Below are 16,429 nucleotides of genomic sequence, written 5' to 3'. Positions count from 1 at the left end.
CGTGAAAATTAGTTTTTGTGATGACATAATGCTATCAAGCTGTGTTTCATTGCTGCTTTCGTTCATGTACCGGAGTCACGGGGCCATCACGTCCGCGTGACAATCCCTGCCCGTTTCTTTCTTCTATTTTGTTTCGCGGTGCATTCCTACTATCCACATTGCACGTTTTGTTTTGTATGAGTAGCCGATATCACGTGCCGTAGTCAGTAGTCCATTAACAGCGCATAGTCCATAAGGAAAAGGCCTAGAACAAGTGGAGGCAAAGGCAAATCCTGCCTCTTTCCCTTATCGTCAATGCGCTGTTAACACCTTAATGGATCTTTACCAGTTCGCCCAAGCTTCAGTTGTTACAAGAGGTGTTGCAAGCAGTGGCTTTTGCCTAGGGGCATTTGTACTTGTCAGCTTTACTCTCGCTTCAAGCGTACCCCCCTCGAAAGGAAGGGCACTAGAAAAAGCATATGTTAGGCACGTTGGTAATCTATAGTAACTATATTAACGCGTTAAAGAATGCAGGACGGAAAGGCTCGACATGGACACTGCGTCTGCATTTCGTCCCTGTGTTGTTTAGTGCGCTGATAATGTTACTGAGTTAAAGCACGCGGTCTTCTGTCCGAAATTTATATTGTTTTCATTCTGCTCAGCTATTTCCTACATCGCGGGCACGATCACCACTGCCTGATGACCCTTACTGACCTGCAATGCCCAAACATTACGAGTGTAAAGCTGACGCTTTCCAAATAAGGGGACGGCATCTCATGTTTATGCGCTTGCTTGCTGCACACGCATTACAGGTGGTGGAGGTAACGAAACCTACCTTTTTATGGCGGCTCCAATTGACACAGGATACCGGGAATGACAATATGTAAGGTGACAACTTCTTATTTTCTTTAGAGTCGTAACTTTTATGGTTATTTTATTGCAGCAACTACAGTGAAATATCGCAAGCGTGGGAATGGGAGCCCGGCTGGACGGGGGGCTAGATTGGGACCCAGGGGGCCGCAACACTAGCAGACCAGTCCGCCAGCCTGGTCTGTATGTGCCAGTTTGTGCTCCTTAAGGACCTGGCTCCCCCATTCCCACTCCCATTTATTGTCAATAAAGTTTATTCCTCCTCCTCCTCCTGGTCATGAGCGTTGTACATTCGTTGAAGAGATAAAGAAACATATCAGTTTAGAGCATATGAGGTTGAAAAAGGTCGTTGGGAATTGTAGAGCTCCATAAGGTAATTGTTTTTATATTCTTGCAGTGAGCTTACCTTTCAAGGTCCGTATTAAAAAAAAAAAAAAACACCCTGTTACTCTATAATCGCTAGTAAGCGAAAATTTGTCGCTTTACTGACACTGCACGCATCGTTCGCGAAGGCGACCGGCCACTGACAAGTAATACGTTCGGATAGCCTTGTAAATTCGAATCCAAGTTACTGTCATTAAAACAAAGTTTTCTTTTTCTTTGATACAATACACAAGAAAAATGCCACTGTACCCCAGTAACACAAACATAAGCAAAGATTTTTTTCTTGATGAAGTGCCCGTTGATTTCTCGTTGATTTATCTGCCGCTACAATGTAATGTTAGCATGTATGCGTATGCTTGTTGGTATATAAGAAACGATAAAGTCTGTGACCTAACGGAGGCAAGATACGCAATGCGTACGCAGAGACAAACGGTGCCCTTAAACATGTAAATGACTAACGTATGATCCGAGATTTCATAATGGCCACAGTGATTCCCATTCAGTGTCTTCTGTAATCAGACACTACAAAAAAAAAAGAAAAGAGCGACACAAGGTAAATAAGTGAGTCAGAGAGCACGATATTTGGTGCATTTCACTCATTTTATTAACTATTATCGTACTTTATTCAGTGTTCATTGTACATAGGAAATCGATAGAAAATATTACGGTTAATTTACATTGAGGCACCCAGATATTTCGTCTGCCTTTCTCGCTGCCTTTCATTTCTTAAGGGGTACCGCGAAAGGACAAAAAGACAACGGCAAGTCACGCTCAAACTCAAAATCTTCATTTTTTCGAAAACTATATTGCAAAAATAAGTAAATCCACAGCTAATACGGCCGCTGCTCCCTGAAATAAATAAGAAAGAGTGTACGGAAAGCACGCGCAACCGAGAACACGAGATGAAACTAGCGCCTTTGACTAGTTTTTGACTTGGCGTAATAATAATTGCTCAACAGGCGCAGCGGTGTCACATTACGTGCCTCAGCATCAGATGCAGTTTTTAAAAGCCATAAGAGAAAGAACGGAAACGACGGTTTTTTTTTTTTTCCTAACAGTTTCAGTTTAGTGCAATTAGCACGCAAATCCTGCCAACCCAAGCACAAGAAGTAGAGAAACACTGCCCTGAGGACATCGCGCATAACATTGTTCAAGGTGTTCCATTAAACTACAGCATCGCTGGAGAGACGGAGTTCGGAATCGCAGTTGACCCCTAAGATTCGTGCCAATATTGCCTAAGCTATGGCGGAATATGTCTCTGAGCATGGCGTAAGTAAACAGGTTACACCTCCTCCGTTCACGCGACAACTAAAGCGAGAAAAATACTTAAAGAAAGCTTACGGACTGCAGCTGTTATCAGATGCGTGTAGTCTCTTAAAGCGTCTGTCGTACGCCTAGCACACTAGTTGTGTTGCTAGGCAGTTGCGAAATAAAGCATCGTTAAGGTCCTGGTCCTTGTTTGTTGAACAGTTAGTGCGGAAGTTTTTGCGGCAGTGCTTCCCGTTCGCCTAATCAATGATTTTAAACATTTGCTCCTGCCCTTCGCTTAACGAAGGTGTTGGCGGCGCTAAGTTCCGGGCAAGCTTAGCCAATCTGAAGCGTACATAACGACTAAGTGCGTTTACTAAGATGTCGTTTGTTTCTTATGCAGAAGCCTTATCAACTGTGCATCTCTAAAACGAGAAGATCAGGTATTATCAGCGCCTTTTGGCTAGCTCCGATCATTTGATGGCAATAGGCTGATGCAGACAAATGATTCCGCAATGTGTTAACATAAACGACGAGTAGATAACGCTAATACATTGATGTAACGCCTGGGCAAGGCAGTTAATGTGCAGAAGTGTGCAACCGTCTCAAGAAATGCCATGTCGCAAGAAAAAAAACAAACATTGAATAAACTCAATAGCCGCACTAAGCCAAACATCCGCTGTAAAGCAAAAAACGGGAAACAAAAACGAGGCCCGTCGCGCAACGTATTTCTAACCATCTTATAAACAAGTATAATGTTCCATATTTATGCACAAAAAGCATACAACAAATAAATATCTAGGGCGTAAAATTACATATTCTTTGGTGTAACAGCCATTATGTTCACTGTACAAGAAAAAAAAAGAACACATCTCGTATGGCCCTTAACAGCCGGCACTGTCATTTCGTTTTACAAAGGAACAAATACTTCAGGCAGCCTCGAGACAAGGCCTGTGACAACACACACACACACACACACACACATCCAGTGAGGTCAGGCAAAGCACAAACTAGGGGCAGCAAGGATTTCGCTGTCCACTGTGTTTTAAAAGACTGCACATACCCATGGCGCCAGCGAGCAACGTGGATTGCAAGCAAGCTGAAAAAACAACGTCACGAGGCCCCGTCTGCGAACACTCGGTGAATAGTAACTCTCACAACAACAACATTGGCAATCATCCCTCTGTCCCACCTGTAAGTCACAGCCATCCAAGAGAAAAAAACGCAATCGAGAGGTACTGAAATAAAACTACCAGAGCGTCTGGAGACGAAATGACAGAACACAAAGTACTTGCGTTAGCACGCGACGCAAACACGGAGTGGCACTTTCAACGTCCAATTTGCAAGTCCGTTCGGTAAGGTGTTTCTAGTTGGGCGTCATTCCTTACAGCGACTTTCATTCGTTAACAGATTTAAAAGCGGATCTCATGCAACGGTTTTGTTCGCTCCTTTACATGTTTAGCTTCTCATCACGATTGCCGTGTAAAATTCAAATTGAGCAGCTACTGCAACTGATACAGTAGAGCGCCCCGTCGAAAGCGTGCGAGCTAACGCAGGCACATAATTTGACGAGTCGTTTGAAGTAAAGCAATTGCGCAGAAAGTAATGCAGCGTAAACGCACCGAACAGCCAGCAGGAAAAAAAAAAGTGAAAAAAAAAATGTTCTTAACACAGATTCTCAAGCGCAGCGCTACAGTCTGCGGCACGCGCACACTCAATACACAGCGAAAAAAGAAAACACGGAGAGAGTTTGGGGAAACTCGCGCACAGCTGTACGGGGAAAACATAATATGCACCCATCATCGCGCGTTCGACAAAGTATTATTACAAGTCCCCCTCGGTATCTACAGAGTCCTTCCTTCATGTCGATTTTGTATTCATTTTTTGTGTTTTGTTTTGTCGAGCCACGTGTTTTGATCCGCCGCCTCTAGAGCTACCCCCGGCAAAGCGCGGTAGCTCGTCAAACCGCCGACTCCTGGAAAATTTATCCGCTTCTCTGTCGTACACCGCTGCATCTCAGCAAAGTGCGCTTGCGGTTATCGTTTCGCCGATGCGTAACATCTGTTAGGTGTGCGTTTGGAGTGTACGTGCAACACACGCGAGTGAGTCTTTCTCTTCATCGCCACGAGGAACCCAATGCGTCAACGTTGTGGGGCGCGTGTGTCTGTAAACGGGAGGAAGTCAGGACGGGCGTGTCAATTGGAGAAGCTGCTCGTCGGAGTCGGGGGCGGCCGTTGGTCTTTCGCTGGGCGTTGTGCGCGACACATAATCCGGGTGCGATGCAGCTGGAGTGTCGATGGCGGGCTCGGCGTGGCCAACATATCCGACGAAGCGTAAAAGCAAAACAAAGATAGAGGGAACACGCACTGATCACAGAACAACCCTGCGCCGGATTCACGAGAAGCGAGACGCACACGTCACGTGAGCGCAGGGCCGATCACGACGTGGCCTGATGGAATACTCCGCTGCGACCGTCCGTGCGGGGAGTCTCGGCTGGCGGCGGGCACTTTAACTCGGCACGCTACTGTCGAGGTGTCCCTCGCGCCTTTTCGCCAGTTCCTGCCTTGATTTGCTGCTTAGCTAGTTTGTCTTTACTTTCTTCTCTACTGGGGTAATCTGGAACACACGCTTCTAGCTTAGAGAGAAGGCGAGAGCGATGGGGGGGGGGGGGGGGATCTTGCTGCTCTGAGTAAACGGCGACCAGACGCTGACGCTGAGTTTTCTGGACCGGGATGCGTTGGATGGGAGGGAACTGAATGTGATGGGCGAAAAGCCAGGCTGCGTGAGAAAGAAGGAAGGGTCGGTCGTTGGATGCACTGCCACGGCGCCAGTGTTTGCAAGTGAGAAGCGAAGGAAGGGATAATCGAGTGGTGAGGCACCCCGCCGTGGGAATTACCACCGGAGCCAGCCAATTTGCCCAGCGCGGCGTTTCGTAATTTAGAATTCGAAAAACCCCGGGAGAGTTTGGCGAGCGGGGAGGGCGAATAGCGGGAAAAGAGAGAGAGGGGTTGAACGCGCAGTCACGCTGCGCCAGCCTCTCAGCTACCGCTGTCCCAAGCAGGGGCTGGGATGTCTAGTTTGGTTAAGAACGCCGGAGCGGATCGGAGCTTGCGCAGACGCTGCCACCGTAAGCCTGCGAGAGACACTTGCGAAAGTGGATCGCTGGCCCGGTAATCGGGTTGCTCGTGCAGCGACCTGGCAAGCAATCTCTGTCCGCGCCAACGCCCAAATAAGGTATATATTTAGAGCTTGCTTAGTGAGAACATAAAATTGACTTCTCCCGAACGAACACTTAGGCTTAAAATCAACTAGGTGCGCTGCATTGCAGTTCTCGGAGGAGTGATAAAGTTAACGGTTGCGTGTGTGCAATTCTGGCGGCAATATGCGAATGATCTTAGTATCATCTTCTGTAGCAGGCTCATTACTAGCGTAGAAGCACGTCTCAAACGAAGCTTCACAACCGCGTGTACAGCAGGATCGAATTCCTCCGATTTTTCAGTTACAAGATGTAAGAATACGCTGGTGACTGATGCTGCGCCACCTGCTCTTTTTGATCAAATTTCAGCTTTCATTCCTTCAACGGCATTCACAGAAGCCTTTGCTAAAAGCATTTTAAAAAGTCTTCTCAAGTTCGCACATATAAAAACCATCTAAAACCTTATCGGTATTTAACATCTCGCGCTATCATTCATACAGATTTCACGAACGCACCCTGTTGCTCTGTCAGAGTGCGCCAAAGCCGGCAGCCGAGCGTTCACTCGCCACGTCGGCGCACATCGCGCGGAGTATCACATCGAGCCAGTCGAGGGCACAAAGAAAAAAAAAGAAACACGAACCAATAGACGACGGGCGAAACGAAGACCGAATATTTACACGACGGTTCGCGCGCCAGCTATGACTCATCAATAGCACGCCGCCGCCGGCAAGCTGCCGTGCCGAGCGAAGATATCACCGCCGCCAGGCGTCGGCCCACCGAGGTAAGAAGGCGTGCGCCTCTTTAGCTTCCTGCCAGCAGCAGATGGCGATCTACTCGATGAGCGCCGCCTGTTGAGCTCTCTCGAGCACGAGCCGGAGGTGCTGTCTGTCCGTCGAAGCGATGGCCGGACGTGTTTGGAGTCTCGAAGACCACCCGACGGCAGACCGAGGCCGAGAATGCCTCGCCCTCAGGCGAACGCAGAGACAGGCGCAGAATATCGCTTGCTGGCCGCTTCGCTAAGGCGGTGAGCGGAGCGCTGGCTTTCGCTGCCTCGAGCAATCTTAACGATAACGATAGTTTGGTTGAGGTTCAGAGACGCAAACAGCCTAATCCGGATGGTTTGGTTAGGAAAGGCGCCGAATCAGTTTAGGTAGTGGAACATAGACAGAAGTGTCAAGAAATGTTGCAAGTAAAAAAAAGAAAGGCCCGGGAGCTTTTAGAGATCTTGAAGCGAGCAAATCGGATCAGGACCTGGACGTCGCAAAAATAACGGTTGAATTATTCTTAAGAGCTTCAAAGATTTGGCGCTATTTTGCTTTTTAGTCTCTGTGCACTGTCATCGTGACGTGGGCTGGGGGACGTCGTCGTATTAGTACATCTCATGAAGTGTTGATGGGTGTCACTCGTGCGGCTCGTAATTCAGGTTCCGTCGCAGAACCAGCGCGATATTCTGAGGCTTGTCTGCCGCGGCACTCTCGACCTCACTGCAGCGAGGAGTGGAGTCTAGTAGCGGCATCAAGCTGCTCTTGCGGCTCGGCGGCACGGTTGGTGCTGGGAGCAGCAGCTGCTCAGTCGCCTGACTTGGCGCCGCTGCGGCCTGCCTTCTTGCGGGCCTTGGGCGGCACTTGGGGCTGCGGCGGCGGAGGGCCGGCGCCTCCCTTGGGGGGCAGTGGGGGCTTGACCAGGCGAGGGTCCGGCACTCGGCCAGCTTTCACGTCCTCGTACATGTCAGCGTACAGGAGTTCGTCATTGATATCGGGCCTGTAAGGCTGCACAGACAGGAAGGAAAGAACACGGAGAAGAGGGTGAGAGGGCGTATGCTTTTGCAAACAGCCTAAGCAGCAGGTTGAAATGCGTTCACGATATTACTCTATGGAGTACCCTTACAATGTACCAGGGTTTGCACATTATACATGTATTACGTGTATTTCGGCAGATTTCCCTTTTATCCACATACCATAAGTGTATTGAAGGTTAGAGATGGTTTATAGATGCCTCATACAGTCCGTAAAGACATGGATGTGCGTTCTACGTGATTTACGGATCAAAATGGCCCTACGTGTTCCGCAGCTCGCACTGCATCGCTACACTTTAACAAATGCTTAAACACACCATATTACATCATTGAGATTCTTGCTATTTCTCCCTGCTCTTGTGCCGTGTAACAATGGCGGCTGTGAATAATGAAAGTCATCCTTTTTATCCGACACTGTCATTTGCGTTAGAGCCTCCACCATCTCACACCAGAAGGTGGCGATTCTGTACAAACGGCCAGTCAATCAAAACTATCTTGTTAGCTTGATATTATTAATGGTACATTCGTTGCTGAGATGAAAAACCCTTGACAGGGGGTGTTGCTGGAGCCTCTGCTCAACACGCCCTGTTCAAAGATTTTTCATCTCATCAAGCTTTCACCTTTCCCAGAGCGTTAAATTATTTGGATGCGTTGCTGTAGTTACACATGCATCGGTGAATGTGAAAATAACAAATCGTAATAGGACTTTTTGGGGGCCTAGTTGGTGCATACTGACAAAACTTAGCGCAACAAAAACACGGCACACAAGAAGGTACACAAGGGACCCTTGTGTCCCTTGAGTACCTTCCTTGTGTGCCGTGTTTTTATTGCGCTAAATTTTGTCGGTAACAAATCAATTTTTTAAAGCTCTCTCGGGGAAAAAAAAAAAACCGGCACCTCGGTGAATGTTCGTTGTATCCGTGTCATGCGATTCGCATTTTGTCAGTATCGCCGGTCTGTTCTTTATTTAATGCTGCACTCGCAGAACTAACGCCATCGGAGCAATTGAGGAACACTTACCGGCCGCTGCATTGTCTAGCGTTTGGTGGAATTTGAGCGTGGCGTACTCCGTGGGACCTCCCTCCCTTCTGGAGGACAGGACAGCAGCTTTGTGCGAGTTGTTGAGCAACGCGAGGTCTGCGTACACGACCCCCTCACGGTGGTTAGTGCGCAGGAGATGCACCTGTGGCCGGTGTCGTGCCGGAAACACAGGTCGCAGCGGACAGCAGGACGGTTATGCGTGGGGCAGGGAGGGAGGGGAGAAAAAAAAATGACACGAACAGACGCATGCAGTTAGCGAGCGCTCGCATGCCAGCACAAGTAAACAACAACAAACAACACACCAACCGTTACGAGGTTAGTTTCACTTCGCGTCACAAAGTGTGGTCTGGGCAAAACAAACATGTAGTGACAGAAGCACTATTAGTGATACACATCAGTAGGAATATTTAGAATAAATACTCATGATTGGATGCATTCGCAACAGGTCGTCGTCACCGGCGAAGACGAGCTGAAACAAAGTTGTGAGTGGTTGCTTCTTCCAATAGGGACTTCATAAACGACTCCCAGTCCTCGAAAGCTCTCAAGGCTTCTTCATGGTGCAGCGATTATTTAAGAACAGTGCGACCATGAATCAAGCTAGAGAAACTAGCTTGAGTTATGGCACAAAATGTACTCGCAAAATAAATGTGGAGGTCAACTGGAGAGAAGGCATTGTTTATTGTTAATGTCGTCGATATTGTTATGCGCCTTTTTTACGTGCGTTTTGATGAAAGCAATCTCAGGCAACTCAGAAAACAAGTAATTCATCTGCTCTAGCCTATCAAGCACCATTATAAGCTCATACCTCATCTTGTCACCTCAATACTCGTGCGTGATTGTATCAAACTAATGTTACTTAGAAATACAAAAAGGAAAAACTTAAAGAGCCTCTGAACCGCTTTGAGTTGGAACGTGAGTGAGCTTTTTCTAACTCCCCGTTGGCGGTATTTCTAGCTCGCCATTTACTTCCATTTTGGACACGTGTGCACCTAACTACCTCATTCTCGTTTCAAAACAATGGCTGCTTCCGGTTGCCGCACCTGCCCGCTTTTCGGCTACACGCTATGTGAAATGAACTTCGCTGGTGCTCTTTAGAAGGGTTTATAACGTCAGGAGTGGTATAACGCCATTAAGTGCTATAGAACTTCTCAAGCAGACTTGGAAGAGGAAACGCAAGAAGGTTCGTGGTATCAAGCAAGAAAGGAGAGGCCACTGGTGCAAGGGAACCAGACTGCGACCACATTCCGTGGAAAGTCAAAGTTCACGAAGGCTGTATGAGAAACGAGTACGTGAAGAAGATGACGTATAGCCGCATTGTCGAAGGCTGAAGGATAGTATCCAGAAAACGAAATAAAACTGAAGGATCAGTGCAGTCCACAGTTCAGTTCAGTGAAGTCACAAAGTGCGGCATCTCGGCGAGGAATGTGCCAGAAGAGATTGAAGAAGGACAGAGAGACAGAAAGAGATGGAGAGAGAAGACTGACAGAGAGAAACAGATCCCCGTGTGTGTGCGCGCGCGTGCTGGGTGGCGACTGACCTTCGGCGTCGACGAGAGCGGCAAGTCTCCACCGCCGCTTGCGTCCTCGTCGCGGAGGGCCGCTCTCGGGTAGTGCTGGTACTGTTGCTGCATCATCATGGGCGAGTGCGCTCTGCTCGACGGCAGCCCGTAACCAGTAGCACCACCGTGCGCAGGGACGCCGTCGGCACCGTTGCGATAACCGTTGCGTGATTCGGTCCTCATGGGAGTCGCCGAGCGGCGACCCAGAGATCCCACCGGCGTCGAGACGTGACTGCCCGGTTTGGTGCTCTTGGGCCGCGGCGGTGGCAGGCCGACGCCGTTGATGCTCGCGTGCACGGGGTCTGGGAAGGCTCGCGCCGGTGCCATCACGTTCACGTAGTGCGTCGGCGCTCGACGCTCGTCCCTCTGGCACGGCGGAGGCGTCGCAGTCGAGGACGACGACGGCTTGAGGCCCTTGCAGCTGCCTAGCGACGGCGCTTCCGAGGCTGACGTGGTTACCGTCGACTCGGACGTGACTGTAGACGCCGTTGAGGGACACTGTTTTTGGTGCGGGAAGTACACGTGCCGGAAGAGGATGGGTTAATGGAAGAAACGCAAGGCTGTACACACAGTCGTACGCAAACACACGAGTCATTTAAAGAAGCGCGTCGTCTTTTGTGACACGGGGGGGGGGGGGGGGGGTTAGGGGAAAGATAACGAGTAGTTGCGTCGGTTTGGCTGTAACAGGGAAGAGCGTTTAGCTTCAAACAGGCTGTGGCGAAATGACGTCGCGGTAGGTTGAAGTGCATGTTATATGAATACTGATGTGAAAACTCCTATGTGAATAACATGAAATAAAACACCGAAATTGGCGCGTAAGAGTCATGGTACCTCGTTAACGTCTCCACTAATTCAAATCTCATTCCAAAATATTATATCAAATCGGAAAGCTGCCTTGAAAAGCACTGGGCCCGTATTCACAAAAAGAGGATATTGCGTTGGCATTTTTCGTAACACTACGTGCGAAATAACAATAATGTACATGACATCTAAATTATTGGCATATAACTTCTATAATGACGCAACTTTCCAGTCGCGAACAATTTTACGAGCGATAACTTTTGCGAACTTTTCTTGGGGCTGCGATAGAGACATTGCGAATAATCGTCGCGTGCCAAGTAAATGCGGTGTTTTCTTTCGTTCAGCTGTCTCTGGCTCAAAAGCCAGAGAAAGCGCAACGAACGACTCAAGTTAGCGAGCACGTTGGGAAGTTTGTGTTATTCTCGGCCTCTTCGCAACATTAGTCCCTGTCAACACACAAACGGCCACGCCAACCCCGATTGGTTAGAAGGTCACAAAGAGTCATGGTTACTGTAAGGCCACTGCGGAAACAACGAGCAGAGTAGTTATAACGCTGGGAAAACACAATTAGCGCAAAGCGTTGCGAGCTAGGGCCGGAGACTGCGAAGCGGGAGTAGTGGGTTCCTCCTTCCTTTGCCCAGTCGCGAAAGAGAAAAAAGTAGAAAGCTAACTCGCTCCGTTTACGCTATAGCTCGTCACCGCCGACTTTGCTAGCGGGTGGGCGAAAGCTCATTAGCGCTACCGCCTGTTGGCCGCCCAAAGTCGATTGCTCTCAAAGCGGGCGACTTATTACTTTTTTCTGCTTGTACGCGCGGACGATGGAGAAAATTATGTGGTTCGAGCACGGTACGGGACCGGCAAGAAGGTTCGGTGCGTGTCATGCCTTACCCCCTTGGAATTCCTCTGGGGGTGGAAAGGCATGTTCTCGTAGGTGGCCCTGTTCTCAGGCTCACTGTTCGCAATTGGTGGGGGCCCGTTCTCCGTCTTGCCTTCGACGTTCTGGTACACCGGCTCGGCTCCCGCCTTTGACTTTGCCTTCACCGGGCTGTTGAGATCTACGAAAGCAAAGGGGTACGACGGGAAGTCTCATATGTTTGCTATCGCAAGTACGTCAAGACTGTTGTCAGTACGCCGCAATGAAAAGAACTGCGTTCACACGGCGCCAGACCCCGCATTGCTTGCTGTAATCCGCGCAACGGCGGTACGGGTGCCGGTAGTGTGATGCAGCCTGAAGCATAGCAGTCATCTCGCCACTTAAACGGCAGTCCGAGCCCCGGTACCCGCACCCGTGTTTATTAATCTATTTTTTGTTTACGGTGCAGGGACCGGGACTCAAACCATCGCCCTTGTGGGTAGGAGCTGAGCACCTTACCCATTCGTCTATCGGACCGGCACAAGCGTCAGAATGCATTCGGCTGCCTTTAACATGAACAGAAGCAAATGAATCGAACAGTTTGGTCAAGGAACGCATAGGGGACATTAATAGTTATCTTTAACTGTAGTGTAGTAACTATGGCGGAAACTGAAATGAAATAAAGCGGACCAACAGTCACCACTCTGTCGGTGGGATGCGAACCCACAACGTTCGAGTTACTCGTCCAATGCTCTACCATTGTCCGAGTCGGATACATGTACAATTGCACAGTTGGTAGAGCACTTGGCAGAACAATTGTACAGCTGGCCGACACGCCCATGCATTTTGAATGCAGCACTGACAGGAGAGTGCGATCGCGTCACGTCACTGTATCGACCAAAACGAGGTCGTTTGTGTTAGTACTGCGAAGAGAATGACGAAAAGAAAGAGAGAGGTGGTTAAAGCAAGCAGTGCTCTCTGTAACATTCTAAGTGAAAGACAAATCGCGTCTACAATTGTTCATTGGGCGCACCAAAGCTGCTCTGCGTGAAAAAAAAAAAAAAAAAGAAGACTCAGTTATATCGGAGTGTCCGCACAGTCACCACGTGCCTCACCTGAGACGATTCTTCTTTTCCTTCTGGCCTCGTCAACTCTCTTGAACGCAATCACTGTGTGCAGAGGGAGTGGTTGGTGCCATGGTGAGACGGCATGCCGGGCGTGCGTGTTACAGAGCAGGGTACGAAGTGAGAAGGAGAGGATTACGAGATACCGGGAAGGGAAAGGAAGAGGCAACATTTAACACAGGACTCAAGCTCAACTCTCATGGCATGGGTTGTGAGTGGGAAAGGCATGCATTGACACCAGCTTTGATCAGTTACTCTCTTATTCCGCACCATTGTAGCAATGAGCTTTGCAAGTGCCTTCACAAAGCCGTTATGACGATTACGTACTACACTCAAGGAATGAAACGCGACATGGAAACGTTAAAGTCGAGCGCCCACTTTGCGCAACTGTTTGAGACTTTGATATGTTATACCGCTACGTATCTGTGACCGAAATGACAAAGTTTTTCGTTCGGTGAGTGTTCGTTGCCATTGGTCAACTGTCTTCGGCAAGGATACGTCCTGTATCATGATTGGCTGACATTTTCTCTTTCGTTAACTTGTTCGTAAAGCAATCTTCCCACCAATCCGGACGTCAGACTTATCATTAGCGAACGCGACCAATAGCAATGATCACATACTAAAGAAATATAGCGCATTTGGTTCCTCAGCCAAAGTTCTTAAAGCTTCCTATTCACGAATGACCGTTTCCGTTGTTTGGGCACTTTAGTGACTGTATGCACAAAATCGCCATTAGCTTAAGTTTTCTCTGATTACAGTTTTATGCTAAAAAGAATTTGTGACTACGTGCCTTCGTCACTGAATGTGATGCGGACTTCTATGCAATTGTGCGTCCAGAATTTAAGACAGTATTACTTGTACTGTAAATGGCGGAAACGAAAGCACGCGCGTCATTTAGCGTTAAATTAACGTGTTTTGTTCAGTGAGTATAGTACCATCTTCTGAGTTTCATGCCATGATCGTTTTCTGTGATGTAACAAACTTTCATATGTCTGTGAAGCTGCAGAACAGCCATTACGCACAGGCAGGTTTCATGCAGATGATTGGAAAGGCAGTGAAGCGAGTCATGCATTGTTACAGCCGTGCGTAGCAGCGAACCATTTGCGCACAGAAGAGGATGAATAAGGAGAGTTAGAAAGTTAGATGTTTGCCGGCTTTCCTCCGCAATTATTGCCGAATGTCAGTCCTCCTGACTATCATGCACCATCTTTGCAGCGGCAATGTATGCCTCGTAATAAAGGTGTTCAGCTATACTAGCAAACTTCTTGCGTATGATGGCAGAGAGCGCCCACTTTGATCTACCAACCAGTGCACAAATGGTAAGCTCTACGCCATAAGATCATAAACACTGACAAGTGCTCGTTTACTTGGTATGCTATTTGCGGCAGTTAGAAAAAAAAAACGCCGTTAGCATGCATTGCAGATACAGCTCGATACGGATGTGCGCGAAATATCGTAATTGTCCAGGAGAGTAGAAGCTTATGGCACGGATAACGAGCTAAGAGCAAAGTAAGGTGCATAAGGAACATTGTTAAGGACATCTACCTGAGTTTCCTGTGATATCACTGCAGCTACCATTCTGCAGATAAGGTGGGTGGAAGTCAACCTTGTGGATGCTCAAATCTTCACTCAGGCTTAGGCGTCCTTCCGGTCTATGGTAGAAATTAGCGTCAGCAAAAACAAGTGCCTTAAACGTATTCCTAACTCTGCTTATATGTGGTAAGGATGATCAGGTTTGGGCACAGGACAAGCAGCTCAAACAGCTCGTGTTTGTCTCGGTCAAAAACTCTGTGCCTTGCCAGTAAATGATACAAATTTGTGGTGATATCTATAGCGACACTAAATACATTGTCCTGACTGAGGCGAGATGTTCTAAGTGCTACTCATTCATGCCAATCAATAGATTGAAAACTGCATCAATTTCATTGGAGGTATTCAGTTGGTTAATTCGTGCTAGCTGGTTTAAAAGAGCAGAATGTAGTGTAAGAATATATCATAAAGAGCACAGACAGTGACATCGGCTACAAGCTTAGCAAATTATTAAGTAGTCGTGAGCTACTATGGTCAGTGAATAAAGTTATGAACAGAAAGTAATAGAGTACAGTTATTCATAATCATTCTAAACTACTCAGTCACATAATTGCGAAAATTATATTTTTAATCAATAGCATCCTATAAAAGTGTTTCCGATTTTTTGGTATTGCCTATTTTGAACTTAACGTGAGGCCCTGTCTGCACTTCATGAACCATGCGTTCCCGTGCGACATACTACATTTCCCAATTAAATTTTTTTACAATGTTGACTATAGAACTAAAATTGTGGGGACGCTAAAAAAACGAATTAATCCACGTCTAGCGATCACTGCAGAAATTACAGTACAGGGTTGTACTTTTGTTTAAGATGTGCTTATGAACATTTATGTTGCAATAAACTCGTCAGGAACCACAATAAAAGCGATTTGACTAAAGCAATGTTATCGATGTTATCGATGCCTATGTGCCCTAATGTTTGTGATAACATGCAGTTAACATCAGCTCTTGGTGAGCTTTGTACCACCAGGGCTTTGTATACACCTTTCTACATCATTATACTGTTACAGCCAAGCCATTAGACGCATTCTGATTAAAATTACTACATTGCTAGTGACCCTGTTTCAGCACAGCTATTCAATGTGAGGCAAGATTACCAGCGCCACAAAAGAAATTTGCTCGAGCAAGCCATGCACCAACGCAAAAAAAGCCTGGGATTATTAGTGAACAACATCGGGGAAGGAGCGGTTGTTACTTCTTTCGATAGAGTAATAAAGAAAATTTAAAAACACGGTAGCTCAATGTACTTACGTTTGTCGATCTTCAATTGCTTCTTTCGGTCCAGCTGTAATAAGCACACACGACATCTGACTCTAAGGTCTGACTTACCGTGGCTTAACCACTGGGTTGTCTTGTTACTGAGTTACACGAAATAACGAGTTCACGCAGAGCAGCTTTGGTCTTGCCATCAAGACTCCCCGCAATAAAGTTATTTGCCGGTGACTGAGAACTGCCGCTTCGCAGCCATGTACGCAAACAGAACCATGGCATTCTATACTTCGAAAGAGTAGCTTAAGCATAAAAATAAGACAAAGCAAGAAGAACATGCCAAGCCGAGAAACTCCGGTGACGATGGTAAAGACACGGGCACTGTGGTGACGCCCTTTGACCAGACCTAGCAGTCGCACTAATAAACTCCCGGCATTACCATTACGCACCATGCATTTGTCACGTTATGTCCCCGTAAATGTTCCTCTACTTCTCGCATCGCCAATACGAAAACCTAATTCTATTTAAATGATCCGAGAACGCCTTTACAAGACCTAGACAAATAGCTTCGCTCAGCGTGCAGGGTGCAAAATGCATGCAGAGTTCAGTGCTTACCTCTCCTCCGCTTTCTCTTCATTATAAGCACAAGAACAACGATGATAATAATGAATATTAAAACGATGAGCCCCGCGATGCCCGTAATCATCATAACTTGCTCATCGTCCAGGTATACATGGTTGTAGGCATCTGAAAGAGACAGGAAAGTTCTCGTTATGGAGGG

At 47.5% G+C, this 16,429-nt stretch overlaps 1 protein-coding gene across 5 annotated transcripts in view; it reads right to left on the bottom strand.

Moving 5' to 3' along the window:
* Positions 1-1,814: 1,814 nt before the first annotated feature.
* LOC119393692 (hemicentin-1) overlaps positions 1,815-16,429 on the bottom strand; it is a 234,632-nt gene continuing 220,017 nt past the window's right edge. Inside the window, exons 11-18 of one of the 5 annotated variants that reach the window (XM_049416319.1) lie at positions 16,264-16,395; positions 15,691-15,724; positions 14,395-14,501; positions 12,841-12,894; positions 11,761-11,927; positions 10,051-10,569; positions 8,493-8,655; positions 7,286-7,446 (exon numbers count right to left, since the gene is read on the bottom strand). In XM_049416319.1, the coding sequence (XP_049272276.1) occupies positions 7,424-7,446; positions 8,493-8,655; positions 10,051-10,569; positions 11,761-11,927; positions 12,841-12,894; positions 14,395-14,501; positions 15,691-15,724; positions 16,264-16,395 (1,199 nt within the window). In that variant the 3' untranslated portion in view covers positions 7,286-7,423. Of the gene's footprint in view, positions 7,447-8,492; positions 8,656-10,050; positions 10,570-11,760; positions 11,928-12,840; positions 12,895-14,394; positions 14,502-15,690; positions 15,725-16,263; positions 16,396-16,429 lie in introns of all 5 variants that reach the window. The other 4 variants (XM_049416322.1, XM_049416320.1, XM_049416321.1 and 1 more) reach the window with 4 other exon arrangements.

This window comes from Rhipicephalus sanguineus, chromosome 5 (genome assembly GCF_013339695.2).
Source record: "Rhipicephalus sanguineus isolate Rsan-2018 chromosome 5, BIME_Rsan_1.4, whole genome shotgun sequence".
In the NCBI taxonomy this organism is placed as follows: Eukaryota; Metazoa; Arthropoda; class Arachnida; order Ixodida; family Ixodidae; genus Rhipicephalus; species Rhipicephalus sanguineus.
This window is presented reverse-complemented; position numbering and strand designations above follow the sequence as displayed.